The sequence below is a fragment of the Hyaena hyaena genome, unplaced genomic scaffold (genome assembly GCF_003009895.1).
Source record: "Hyaena hyaena isolate Hyena2069 unplaced genomic scaffold, ASM300989v1 scaffold_1364, whole genome shotgun sequence".
Taxonomy (NCBI): domain Eukaryota; kingdom Metazoa; phylum Chordata; class Mammalia; order Carnivora; family Hyaenidae; genus Hyaena; species Hyaena hyaena.
The window spans coordinates 224,850-240,031 of NW_024081998.1; the positions used below are offsets into that span (position 1 = coordinate 224,850).

Here is a 15,182-nt window from a genome sequence, read left to right on the forward strand (position 1 = left end):
TTGGCTGCTTTCATATTTACTTGGTCCATGTGGTAAAAGTCTGCATTCAGTTGATTATTTTTTTAAATTTATTTATTATTTTGAGAGAGAGATAGGACAAGTGGGGGAGGGGCCGAGAGAGGGAGAGAGTCTAGCAGGCTCTGCATTATCAGCACAGAGCCCTACATGGGGCTTGAACTCACAAAGCCATGAGATCATGACCTGAGGCAACATCAAAAGTCAGATGCTTAACTGACTGAGCCACCCAGACACCCCTGCATTCAATTAATTATTAACGTAAAAAACTATCCAGCAGGGGCGCCTGGGTGGCTTAGTCAGTTGGGCTCCGACTTTCGCTTAGGTGATGATCTCGTGGTTCGTGGGTTCAAGCCCCGCGTCGGGCTGTGTGCTGACTGCCAGCTCAGAGCCTGGAGCCTATTTCAGAATCTGTATCTCCCTCTCTCTCTTACCCTCCCCTGCTCACGCTGTCTCTCTCCTAGAAATAAATAAAAATAAAAATATCCAGCAAAATTCATAGTGTCACTATGTGTATGCATCAGGGACATCAAGGCTAAGACAGCCCATCTTTTAATGTACTGTGGATTGTCATTTATAGTGCTTTGATTTGCAAGGATTTTATATGCAATCTCATGTAGAGTAGAGATATACACTTCTTTTGGGATCCTTTTTTTGGGATATACCCTCTTTAAATATAGGCAACATGTGTTCAGATTATTTTAAAAAGCTACAGTTTCATATTCTCCAGAGAATCTGACATGGGTCCCCAAGGTGACACAGAATGTATTTTGAAAGGAACATAATAAGTGGGAAGAGTCGATTCCTTTAACTTTTTTGGAATTTGGACTCTAAAATCAAACTGAGGTTTTCACAGTTGTAATGGAAACCATTTCTTTTGAAAAATGCTCATATCATAATGACAGAGATAGTCAAAACTGTAAGTTGCCACTTTAGTTTGATTATTCTTTTGAAAACAATCTGTGTTAAATATTATTACACAGAACTACATGAAGAGCAAAGAGAATGCATTGAGAAACTGAAATCGCATTTCAGTAATCAATTGTTTTCAATTACATATGGCCTCTGAAGAGTTTCTGTGAAAGGAAAATACCTAGAGTTGATTTTATTCAAATTCTGGAATTCTTTCCTTTTGAAAAAAATATGCATTCTGGTATTTTGGTGTATGTAAATTTTTAACTCTCTAACTCTGTGTATATTAAGGCACATGGCATCCTAAGTAGGACTATATTTAAAAAGTGAGTAATTTTATTTTTACGGCCCTGGATATGGCTTCTTTATACTGTGATGAATCTTGCTTTCTGCTTTTTATTTGCATAAGTAAAATCTTCAGGTTTGCATCATCATGTATATTTCCTGCATATAATTAACATTAACTTTTTTCACTGTGCAGGGCCGGCTCTTTGCCTCAGCATATTCCCCTGGAGATTATCAGATACCTGTCTGAGGAGAAAGATTTTCTTCCTTGGCATGCTGCCAGCCGAGCTCTCTATCCTCTGGATAAATTACTGGACCGCATGGAGAAATACAATGTCTTCAATGTAAAAAGACATATTTTCTTCTTTCTTACTTTCAGATGATGAACAGTTGTCTTATTATCCACTTTGCGCAACTAATCCTGAGTTATTTGCGTTTCTTCTTCGAATTTGTATTATCATTTTTGTCCTGATTTTCTGCGCAGCACTGATGACACTTACTTGAAGAAGAAATTTAATATAAGCTACTTTTTATTCTGACCTAAAAGTGTCAATTAAGCTTAAATGACTCCGAATTTAAGGACAAATATACATGGCAAATCCTTAAAGTTCTAACTTACTTTCCAAGAGTTAAAGGGCTCTATGTTCACAAAGGACTTAACCGGGGTAGAGGGATCCCAAAGATCTTAACAGAATATAGACAATTTCAGTAAAGATTCTTAGTCATTATTTTTATCCAAAAAGGGCAAAGAGAATTCAAGTCACTTCCTTAATTAACAAGGATAAGATCAACATTGAGGCGAAAGCCCATTCATAATTGGGTCCAAGGGGATACAGGAGAGCAAACAATAGATAATCCAAATAGACATGAAGACATGACAAACATTCCAAAATGTTACCTGACCAGATTTCCTAAGCTGCAGCCTGATAAACCCAAACTGCATTGTAGACATCACCTAATCTAATTTAATAACCATTTTGAATAATATTAGGATTAACTATGGCTAATGAGCTTTTGGCCTAAATTTCTTATCAGAGTGAGGCTTTGCATATGAGACTATGTCTCTGTGCCTCGTATCATCTTGGGGCACTGTTTGGTTCCCTTCAGTTATCTTAGCAGTCTGCCCTGTGTTTTGTAAAATCATCCTATTTTTTATGACATGCTGGCTCTACTGATGCCATGGCATGAAATCTGTTTATTAGCACCCTCTAAATTGTATGAAGCCCATTAGAGTTGCTTCTTGTTTTCTTCTTCTAAGCCTGCATGAAAACACCTCTGTTTTAGTATTTTTTGAATTGGAATAATCCTGGCTTGACTGTTCATTGTTAAGTGTTGTCTAATCCTTACAACAGACATGCAAAAAAAAAAAAAAATGTGTCTTTACAGTTACGGTATAACTTTTATCTGCTAGAGAAAGACTTATATACTTCTCTTTTCTCCTTAAACAGAGACACTGGAATGTTAAACTTTTGTAAAAGTAAAACACATTTTTGTGTATATTTGTACTTTGGAATAATATTTCATGTCAGACACTTCAATTTCAGTAAAAGTTAAGAATTGCTTTTACTATAATTTCAGTGCTTTCATTCTTTGACAAAATTCAAGGACCACATTAAAGTGAGGAGAGCATATTTTATGTTGCTCTCTACTATTTAAATATTTTTTCAGGTTTACTTATTTACTTTGAGAGACACAGAGACAGTATGAGTAGGGGAGGGACAGAGAAAAAGGGGGAGAGAGAGACAGAGAGAGAGAATCCCAAGCAGGCTCTGCGCCATCAATGCACAGCCTGATGTGGGGCTCAAACACATGAAACTGAGACCATGACCTGATCTGAAATTGAGAGACGGAAGCTTAACTGACTGAGCCACCCAGGCACCCCCATTGCTCTCTAATATTTAAATATATCATTAGCTCAGTGGATTGTTGACTTTGAAATGCCATATTTTTTTACTGAAGAGCATTCTGTGCATGTCAGGTTCGACAATGCTAGGCTATTGGCTGGGCTTACCTAACAGTTTTGCATGTTCTGTTGACATGAAATGCATAAAAATTAGGTGCTTATTTTTGTAAGCTGTATCTACATACATTTGTATATATGTGTGCATGGCTGTCATTATCAATATTCCTCAGTTTCCTTGTTGTGCTACAAAACTTATCATCTAAAATATTTAATACTGCAAATTACTTAATCATTTAATAGGAAATAAAGAGTAGACTTCCACCACTGCAATTGTGTTTTATCCCCATTTTCTATATTTGAAATACTAAGCTGAATAAAAGTAGAGCATTTATCATGCCCATTATTTAACTGATATTTTAAAGTAGGCTCATCTAGAAAATATTTTATTTTATTGTATAATTTTAATTATCAGCATGGAGATGTTTAAACTGACATTATCTTTATTTCCTCTAATGCCCATTTAGGAATATATTTTAAAGCAAGTTGCAGCAACATACATCAAGCTTGGATGGCCAAAAAACAATTTTAATGGATCTCTTGTTCAAGCATCCTACCAACATGAGTACTGTTTTATTTTCTTATTCGCTTCTTTTCCCCCAGAGCTGTACAATAACATACCAGTAGTATCATTGTGACTTTAGCAGCATGAGCTGATCTGTCTCTCATCCTGCATCTTTCATTTCCCTTTCCTGGGAGGTCTGCTGATGTACTCATCAGTACAGTTTCCACTACCAGGTACTGGGAACAAAGGCATATCCTTGTCCTGTTTAAATGTACGATCATCCTTTAGTGATAAAGGAGAGATTCAAACCCACGCCCCTCACTGTATTATTATTTCCAGAGAAGACTTTTAGTATTCATAACTTTTACTCTGCCTAAACATCTCTTCCTTAGCAAAACAGGTTTTCTGTATCTGAAAATTATTTTCGTGCTGATTATTTACTTCTCTATTGTTTATGTAGTAAGTTATCCTTTCTCTCCAAATATTAACACTGTGTTTTATTGGTTTTCCCTTTTGACGGTGCCTAGAGAGCTGCGTCGAGAAGTTATAATGCTGGCCTGCAGTTTTGGCAACAAGCACTGTCATCAGCAGGCGTCAACACTTATTTCAGATTGGATTTCCAGCAACAGAAACAGGTAAATTGAACCAAATCCTATATTTCTGATATGATTTAATACTGTTCTCAGAGTCTTGCTTGATACATTGCTTTTATCAACTGGAGAAAAACAAGACAAGGTAAAAACACTGCAAAACCGTGTTTCAGTTCACAGCTTACAAGGTAACAGCGTAAAAGCCACAATACATTTATTTTTAGAACATTTCGTGGAGTTTTAAGCTAACTTTCTTAATGTAGGCCCTTATTCATTACAGATAAGGCATCAGCTTTTTTTGAATTTAGATAACTTTGCTATTCCATGAGAACAAAATAATTTTATTTAGGCTAAATTCTAAGGTTCTTAACAAGGGTTGTGGTATTTATTCATCAAACAACTGAGCATATGATGTAAGTGAAGTAGCATAACAAATGTTAATATTAAAAACTAAAAACCAAAAGTTATAATAAAAAGATCTTTACTCTTTTAGTTACCCTTGGCAGAGCCCTCAACCCTGTATCTTATCTTGGAATTTCACAACACCAGATTTTAATACACAATGTGATGTTCAAATTGTTTAATAGAACTACCTTTGATAAAAAAATATTATACTAAATGTCACTTGTTAATGAAAAGAATATTAAACATAAAAACTTGAAGATCATGATCTTTTCACTACAGTTTTTTAAACCTTCTTAGGTGCTTTTATATTTCCAAGGATCTTTATGTTCCATTTCTCATTACATTTGGGCAATTTACAATCACTCTTCCCCAGTCTTTGACCCTTGTGTTAAGGAGAGTGCGCTCAGAGGGGCGCAAAGCTAGGGGAAAGTTTTATTCAGGTGGTTCTATTTTGCAAGCCACAATGGCCTTGTCCCTGATCTGAGTGTCGGGGATGACTCTGTGGGAACAGAGAAAGGGACTTGTTCTAGGTGAACATAGAGAACCACAGAGAGTATTACCTACTTAGGGAACAAATTGGTTTTTGTCTTGTCAAAAGTGAAGTAGGTTTAAATGTAGCATTTAACTGACTCCAGATCAAAACATAGTTCTCCTGCTTTATTTTATTTTTTTTTTAATTTTTTTGTTTTATTTATTTCTAGGAGAGAGAGAGAGAGAGACAGCACGAGCAGGGGAGGGTCAGAGAGAGAGGGAGTCACAGACTGAAACAGGCTCCAGGCTCCGAGCTGGCAGTCAGCACAGAGCCCGACGCGGGGCTCGAACCCACGAACCGCGAGATCATGACCTAAGNGAAACAGGCTCCAGGCTCCGAGCTGGCAGTCAGCACAGAGCCCGACGCGGGGCTCGAACCCACGAACCGCGAGATCATGACCTAAGCGAAAGTCGGACGCTTAACCGACTAAGCCACCCAGGCGCCCCATAGTTCTCCTGCTTTAAAAACCTGTGAGAGAAATCTTTCACTGCATTACTAAGTAATTTGTCCTACCTTCTTACCTTCTTTGTCATGACCTGTTTGCTCTTTAAGTGAACTGTTTCTGGACTTACCCTGAGCCAAGAAGGAAAATATTTTATCATTTTCATCTTTCAATTGATCCATCATGTACATGACAGTGATTAAATCTGTCAACAGTCTTCTTTGGAATGAAAGCATTCTCATTTATTAACTTTTACTAATGATTATCCTTTTTTGTAAAGGCTTCTGAAAACTGTTAAATCAAACTTGAAAATATTAAAACAGAAACTTTTTTCCTTTTTTTCTACTACCTTCTTCAATTCTACCACATATAATTAGGCGATGAACACATACAAATTTTTCCAAAATCCAGAATTTTATTGACACATAATCATAAATACATAAAAGAGGAAAAGTTGAAAGATATTATTTAAAGATTGTGGTCTCTATTTTCTTCCATTTTTAAATTATTCATTTATTTGCTTCATTTTGCTATAGATACATGCCTTTTCTCAGACCAGATAGTTGTTTTTTAACCCCTTAATGAATTTACCCAAGTTAAAATGTATTCTTAACATTTTATTAAAACAACACATTCACCATTTCATTAATGTAATTTCTATAGAGAGTATTTAAGCCTAATATAACTTATTACAATTAATTTTTTTAACATTTATTCATTTCTGAGAAACAGAGAGAGACAGTGACAGCGTGAGTCAGGGAGAGGCAGAGAGAGAGGGAAACACAGAATCCAAAGCAGGCTCCAGGCTCCCAGCTGACAGCACAGAGCCAGACATGGGGCTTGAACTCATGAATTGTGAAATCATGACCCCAGCCCAAGTCAGACGCCCAACCCACTGAGCCACCCAGGCACCCCACTTAGTACATTTGAAAATACTGCTATTGAGAAAATGCTATTTTTTTAATACCTCATCTATTTAGCCAACTTTTACTGAGCAATTCTCAATCTCAGCTGGTGGCCAGAAAGCAAAGAGAAGAGGGAGAGCTTAAAACAAGGAGAAAGTTCAGCTCTATACACAGATAGTTGGTCTTTGGAGCAAGGGCTAAGGACAAGACAAGGTGTGAACACCAAGAAAAGATGATGACTGCCTTGGAGGAATCACATTGGCCCTCATGAGGTGTGAGCAGGATCCCAATGGATGGACAAGGACAGGCTGGAGGCAGGGGCAGGTGCCTGAGTCCCTACAGTGGGTGGACCTGGATTCTAGGCAGAAAGAAGGCACATAGATTGATGTCTAGTTTAATGAGTGCAGCACGTTTTGACTTGTGAATTTGAACAATCCATCACTCCCAACATTCCCTTATAAATGAAAGTTTACATAGAAGTTGTCAGCTCATTTCAGTTTTGATAACTCTGCCATTTATTTATGGTAAAATAATTAAATTGGGGTCTAATACTTTACGGTTCCTTTGTTATTTCCTTCATCATTTTTATATTCTCCTGCTTTGCTTTCTTCTACAGCTGGGTAAGTAAACATGCTAAGTGGAACTAACTCTGCGTTTACTAAGATTTGCTCAGCCAACCATATGACATGTCACCGCATACATAAGTGACCTCCTGCAGTAAGGGTGGCTGGTACTCACCTGTGTGTGAAGATCAGAGATTTAACCTGTATTTTTTTTGTTTCGATGACAGCTTAATAATAAAACAATAAGTGTAATCCTGTAGTTGATGCTGAATTTAACTTTCTTAAATTGAGCCAATGAAGGGGAACATGAGGTTGTGGCTAAAGTAAGACACCAGGCAGTTTTGTTTATTTGCTTGTTTGTGTTTAATGGGAATATTAAAAACCATCTTTAAAAAAAGCCCTGGAGGGGCACCTGGGTGGCTCAGTCGGTTGGGCGAGACTTCGGCTGCTCAGGCCATGATCTCGCGGTTTGTGGGTTCCAGCCCCGCATCGGGTTCTGTGCTGACAGCTCAGAGCCTGGAGCCTGGTTCGGATTCTGTGTCCCCCCCTCTGTCTCTGCCCCTCCCTGGCTCATGCTCTTTGTCTCTCTGTCTCAAAAATAAATAAACTATTAAAAAATAATAAAATAAAATAAAATTTAAAAAGCCCTGGGAGATGCTGTATATTTATGATAATCAATCGAAAGGACAGTGAGTCATGGTACTAGGGGAGATTGCCAGTCTGAGATGTTGTGCTACTTTATGGCCTCATCTTGGTATGCTGGGGACATAGGTCAAGTCAGTGACACTGGATTTAAGAAAATAGAATGGATGTGAAGGTTGGTGCCGGGAAAGGTAATGGAACCAAAATGTGCATTGAAAAGCTAGAGATGGTAGCAGCAGAGAGAGAAAAATTCAAGAGTTACAGTGAATGATAAATTGAATGAGTCGACATTCTGATCCCTGTTAATATATTCAAATGCTCCAGTGTGTTGAATTGTAATGGTGATGTCGTGCATAAAAACGGATGAGCTACATTCAGGTCTTGTTAGGCTGTGATTTGGGCACTAAGTTCAGCAGAACATCACATCTCAGAAAAGAGACAAATTGCCAAGCATTCAGTAGAGAACAATACAAATGATAAAAAGATCTTGAAAACACAAGCTGCAAAAGGAGGTTGTGAGACCTGAAAATTGCACTCTGGAAAAAAAAATGACAGAAAAGATGATAGCCTTTTGTATGTATAAAAAACATAATAAAAGGGACAGAAATTGGTTTTTTTCACTGATTGGTACAAATAAACAAGAAATAGTTGGGGTAAGCTTCACTGAGTAAAGTATAAGGATTATATTATTTCTGTAGGTGAATTATTATTTAAAAATTTCTGTAGTAAAACACTATTGGGACTGTACAGTTAACCATACAGAGATGACAGTATGGTAATATGGAGTTTTCTCTAATAAGAAAATTCAACCTAAAATTAAATGCGTGTCCACAATAACACTGCGTCTTAATTTCGTGCTAAAGTATTATTTTGCAAATGATGTTAAAAAGTAACATTTAAAGCTTTAAGCCAATACAGAATAAATATGTAAAGTATTTAATTTAATTTAATTTTAGGGGCAGGGTGAGGGCCAGGGGCAGAAGGAGAGAGAGAGAGAGAGAGAGAGAGCGAGAGAGAGAGGATCATAAGCAGGCTCCACGCTCAACACAGAGCCCAACTCAGGGCTCTATCTCATAACCCTGGGATCAGGACGGAGCCAAAATCAAGAGTCGGACACTCAATCAACAATGTCACCCAGGTGTCCCAGGTATTTAATTTTGAAAAGTATTCTATAAAAGTGATATTCATTCCCTAACATCTAAATTGATAAGTGGTATCATCACTTGACTTAAAAGATACACTGGGAGTGCCTGGGTGGCTCAGTGGGTTACACGTCTGACTCTTGATTTCAGCTTGATTTCTCACGGTTTGTGAAATGGAGCCCCACATCAGGCTCTGCTCTAACAGTGCAGAGCCTGCTTGGGATTCTCTCTCTTCCTCTCTCTCTGCCCCTCTCTGTATTCTCTCTCTCTCTCTTTCTCTCTCTTTATCTCTCTCTCTCAAGATAAATAAATAAACATTAAAAAATATCCTGAAACAGTGGAGTACCTTATACATGATGGGATATCAAAAATGTATATTGAATTGAAATGAATCGGAAATTTATTTTGAAAATGGAAAAATTAAGGCCATTCCATAGTAAAAATGATAAAGTGGAGGAACTTCTCTGGAGCTTTGCAACATACATAATACATACACTTCACTACTCATGCAATTAATTATGCCACTGATATTAAGGTCTTTAATGATGATGATTATAATGGAAACTATAGTTGTTTATTGAGTGGTTAGTACATTTCAGGTGTTGCACTAACTGCTTTTTGTGCACAATCTCATTATTTTTATTTCATATTTATAGAAAACAAATCTAAGACTCACAAAGGTTGTATGACTTGCCAAGATTATATATAACAATACTAGTGGCTCTGGGTTTCCAGTCCCAGACTGCATGTGATTCTGTGGTGGTATATCAAATTACTATACATCAGTAATATATATTTGTTCAAAAATGATTAAAAAACAAAAAGAAAAAAGACACCCAACAGAAATCAGGGAATCTCTGCAATGACTATAAGCAACAGTTTCATGCAAGTTGTGCTCAGGACATAAGTCTGTGATTCTCAAATATGGTCATGTATAAGGATCATTGGGAAGAACCGTGGGACAGTTTGCTGGGTCCCACCCCCAGAGTTCTGGTTCAGTGGGTTGAATGGGGCCCAACCATTTGTATTCATAACAAGTTTCTGTGTGATGCTGATGCTGCTGGCCTGGGGACCACACTTTGGGAACCACAGGTGTAGGGAAAGGCTACTGTCTTCAAAGTCAAAGGCACCAGTGACTAACTTGCAGCTGTACCACTAAATGACCCGAGGACCATCACTTGGTTTCATCATCTGAATAATGGCAATAATATTATTAACCAAACAAGTCATGAGCATTATATAAAAGAATGCCTGTTTATTAATTGGCTATTATGGGAAATCATAAAGCATTAATCATCTTTGGAGTTGCCATCTACTTGTTTTGACCATACCCTTTGTAATAGGTGGTGAGTTTTATTTATTTTTTAAGTTTATTTATTTATTTTGAGAGTGTGAGAGAGAGAGCATGCACATGGCACAAGTGGGGGAGGGGCAGGGAGAAAGAATCCCAAGCAGGCTCTATGCCGTCAGTGTGGAGCCTGATGTGGGGCTTGATCCCACCAACCATGAGATCGTGGTCTGAGCTCAAATCAAGAGTCAACTGCTTAACCATGGACTGAGCACATAGTGGCTAATTCGGTGGTGTTAGCTTTAAATGGTGAAAGGAGGAATAAGGACGAATACAGCATATAGAATGCTTCAGTATCAGGTCTTCTCTGTAAGTTTTGGGACTATAAGTATGTGACCTGTAACATAAAATATGAAACAAAATAGTAGTGTAGAGATCCTCAGTTAAGAGCACGGGGACGTTTGCCCTTTTTCTCCTACTTCAAGAAATACTGCCTGGCTTGGCCTCTAGGTAAATATCTCTTTTTACTCCCCCCCTTTAATTGGCTGCTCATGTCCTGCCATCAGCCATAGCTCATTGTATCTCACAGGAAAATAGCTCCAGTTAAGCTCCTTTCCTTTGTGTCTCCCTCTGTTCATCAATGTTCACTTTTCTCATGTGAGAACACAGAGGAGGACAGACAAAAGGCTATTTTTGCTACAGTCTGTGTATTTGGTTCAGAAACCTCATGTTTTCTTCCCCTAAAAACATAGATCCTAACTTATTGTCCATGTCCCCAAGTTATTATGGTCCTATTCCCTTTGTTCTTTACGCTGCTTTTTGTATTCTTCTTACGATAAGCTGTCCTATGATAAATTTTCATAGGCCAAAGTTATAGCAGCCAGACATGCCGTTTTAGTGCTCAGTTACCAGCATATGCATTTTGCAGACAGGTGAACCCAGCAGGGAGTCTGTGTGGAGTAATGTGAATGACAGGGCTGCCCAAACCTCAGATGGGCTGGGGTGAGGAATTAGGTTTACTCCTAGTTTGTCATTAGACAGATGTGGCTTTAGAAAAATCGGTGTTTACTCCAAGTCTCAACCTTGTTTCTAAAGCAAGGGCATTGCCCCCAAATCATCAGTGCTGACATCAGATATAACAGTCCAAAATTTCATACTCACTGTGCATGGACATAAAACCATACAGTCTCCTTATGATTTGTCCACTTTTGGTTCTCCTTTGATTATTAGTGTACAGTTATTTGATTATTATAAAGTTCAAAGGGTGCGTCTTCATTTATTCAGTATATTCAGTAAGTATCTATCGAGCAGCTACTCTGTGTTGGAACTGTGCTAGACACTTGGAAGGCAAAGTTCCTTCATTCAATGAATGCCAGCCCCGTTACTTACCTGGAGTTGGGAATACATGGTTCGTTCCCGGACATATCCTAAAGATTCGTCATGGGGCAGGGAGAGAGTGTAGGAGGGAGACAGAGATTGTTCAGAATAATCATAAAACACTGAAAATGAAACTCAGAGAAGTGCAACCAAGAAATGAATGTGTGGTGTTCTGAGAGCCTGTCATAGGGGAATTTGACTAGATCAGAGAGATTAGGGAAACCTTGTAGCCCTCAGAGCTAGTGATGGAAATGAAGCGACATGGACCTATTTGACTGAGGAAGGAAGACTGAGAGGAGTTAATGATTGCTTGGATATAATGGGAAAAAGGAAGGCATTCATGACAGTTCACCAGAAAAATCCAATAGAGCTCAAATGGTTACACATATGAATTGCCAAAGATAACATTTTTAAGTCTACATCAAAAACTCTCCACCATATGTGTAAGTAGTTGCAAGGATTTACCTTTCAGTATAGTGTAAATAGACCTTTTATTCAACAAAATTCTTTCAAAACTCTAAATGTATCCAATGGAATTGGAATACCCTAGCTATTTTATGCCTACCATTAGCCATTTAAAATATGATTTGTGTTCTTACTTATTAGTTACACATTTTATACTATTCTTTTCTCCCCCAAATTGTATTCTAATATATTTTTGCTAGAAAATCCTTTTTGGATCACCCTATCAGACTTTTCTGTAACAAGAAATACATATAGCACATACAGACACTCACACACATAGTTTTTTCATGTCATAAAATCCTGTGTTAATTTTTTTTCTAAATTGAGTTTTCATTACAGTGGTTACCTATATATAATTGATCAACATAAACACATGGCAAACTTTGATAAATAATCTCCAAACATAAAAATGAAAATTGTTAAATAGAAATGTAAAAATTGAGGTTGGCCTTTTTATTTCCCAGTTTATATATTCACAGACAAATATTACTCACTGCTAGAATAAGAAAAGTTTCACCATGTTTTATGTTGAAGTACTGAGAAACTTAAAGTTTTTTTAATGTTTTATTTATTTTTGAGACAGAGAGAGACAGACAGACAGAGCACAAGTGGGGAGCAGAGAGAGAGGGAAACAGAGAATCTGAAGCAGGCTCCAGGCTCTGAGCTGTCAGCACAGAGCCCAATGTGGGGCTCAAACCCATGAATTGTGAGATCATGACCTAAGCCAACGTCGGACAATTAACCAACTGAGCCACCCAGGTGCCCCATTACTGAAAAAGTTTATACAGAAAACTAAATAGATTGGAATGGAAGGTGTTTTGTCATAGCAATGTAACACTTCTTTTGTCTTTCCTAGTGTTGTGCCAAAAATTACATAGGGATCAATCACCAAAATTTTTAAATTATCACCTGATAACTTGCTTGGGCATTTCTTCAAATTTTATGGAAGCAAAGAATTAAAACAAAAATTGAGACTCGTTTTCTGGATATCAACATCAATATTTAGAATTTTTATTTGATATTGCAATACAGTGTACCTTCAGAAGATGCAAGATGAGTGAATGAGAAATATGCCTTTCTCCTGGAAAGTGAAGGAAAATGGCAGAAGGATTTTTATAAAAAGAGAAGTATCTATATTCAGAACATGGAACTTGATAGTTGTACCTATAGCCTTAGATATTCTTTAAAAAGTCTTACCTGCAGATATAGGAACACCTCATTTTAAAAGGCATGGGACTAGGGTGTAGGTAGAAATGGCAAGAATGAGAGATAGATCGGATTGTCTAGGGAGAGAATATAACATAAGGAAAGAGTTCAAAGTGAAGAATTGAGAAATCACAATATTGAATACCTGGGTAAAATCCAGACATGAGTTGTAGCTCTTGAAGCTGAACATTCCCAGTATATTCTAAAATTGTTTTATTTCATCTTCCAATTTTCATATTTTTAATTTATTATTAATCCTTTTTACTATAAATACAATCTATTTAAGGATGGAAACCTATCTAAAGATATAAATATGTAAAAATGGTAGACAGTCTAAAATATGTCTAGAATTCTTATAAATGTCCCCAGAAACCTATGTAATTCTTAAGTTTACCTTAACTTATTTCTCCTTGAAAAATACAACTATTTGCACTTATTTTGCCTTATAAAAATAAGTTTAGTTTCAAAGTAGATTTTATGATTTTCTAACATATATTTAAAAGTTTAACTCAAAGCTGGAGCACCTGGGTGGCTCAGTTGGTAAAGTGTCCAGCTTCGGCTCAGGTCATAATCTCTGGAATAATTCGCAATTACCATCAAAATCATCACAATCCTTAACAACGTATTTAACATGCTACGTCCCTCAGTGTGACGGATGCAGTGGAACAAGGTCAGGCTCATGGGTCCACGTTTGGATAATGGCATATCTGGTTGATAGTAGACTTGGTTTTTAACTTTCAGCTTTATTTCTAGAATAATGTAGTATCGCATATTTCTCCATTGTGATACATATATTTAATCAGTATTAACTCAGACTCTTACAGTACTTGATTCAAGTACCACATATATCTTGAGCCTCTGCCACATCTCAGGTATCATACTGAAAGTCACCAGGGATCCAATGATGAGCCTAAGGAAGCAGTTTCTACCTTCCTGGGGCTTATAGCCCAGTGGAGTAGACTGAGACTAATCGGGTGTCATAACAAACACTATAAGATTTTAACTGTATTGAGAAGCCAGAAGGGAGATTTATAAGAAAAGAACAATTGGACGTGTCAGTGAGACTGACATTCTGGCAGAGTGACAGCTGACCTGAGGCCTACAGGAAAAATACACATTCGTCAGGCAAAGGGAGAAAGGAGATGCTAAACAAAAGACACAGTGTATAAGAACGGTCTTCTTCCTCAACATCATTTCTCAAGATTAAAATCTTGGTACCTTCCAAAGGTTTAGCTGTTTGGGTAGAATATGTACTGACCCAAGGACATCCTCTGGAAATCTTGCATTTTTTTTTTCAGTTAATCATGTTTGTTGTGTTTATATTTGCTGAGAAGAGCAAAAATCCCAGTTAATTGATTATGCACCTTCATCAAAACTGTAGGAATTCTCTTTTCTAAAATTAGAGTATGTTGCCAAACAAAAGTGTTCTGGAAAAGCTCATACATAGAAGAAAACTCATACATAGTTTTATGAATGAGTTTTATGAAATGTAGAAAGTGTGCTTGCTATCTGAATTAATCCAAATGTGAATTCCTTTGTCAAACTAGAAATCTTATTCATAACCAGCAATCCTATCTGATTTACCAGATATAAGTAGAGGTCATATATTAGGATTACTTAAGTAGTAGCTAAATCTATATACAAACGAGGGCTTCATTATCTCTCTCTTCCTAAGTTTCTCTGGAATCACCCTGAAAGTGCCACTTCTCCTGGCCATTTGGAGAATCCAATACATGTTACTTGAGTTCAGTCCCTGCTGGAATAAATTATTTGACTAAATGACCTACCCACTTGAGGGACTAACTAATCTAGATGTATTTGTTTAATTTACTTTTTGGTGTAACAGAGACTTTAATTGCCTCAAGAACTAATATAACTTCAATAAGTGCATATTTATCTTCATTTTCTTATTGTCATATTTAGTTTCTAATCTAAATACATTAACAAT

General features: G+C 37.1%; 1 protein-coding gene across 1 annotated transcript in view; it reads left to right on the forward strand.

Annotated features, from left to right (window-relative positions):
* The window catches only part of TRHDE (thyrotropin releasing hormone degrading enzyme), a 200,187-nt gene that overhangs the window by 161,180 nt on the left and 23,825 nt on the right, over window positions 1-15,182 (forward strand). The window contains exons 11-13 of the mRNA XM_039223530.1: window positions 1,409-1,556; window positions 3,640-3,737; window positions 4,205-4,312. Of these exons, the coding sequence (XP_039079461.1) occupies window positions 1,409-1,556; window positions 3,640-3,737; window positions 4,205-4,312 (354 nt within the window). The remainder of the gene's footprint in view (window positions 1-1,408; window positions 1,557-3,639; window positions 3,738-4,204; window positions 4,313-15,182) is intronic.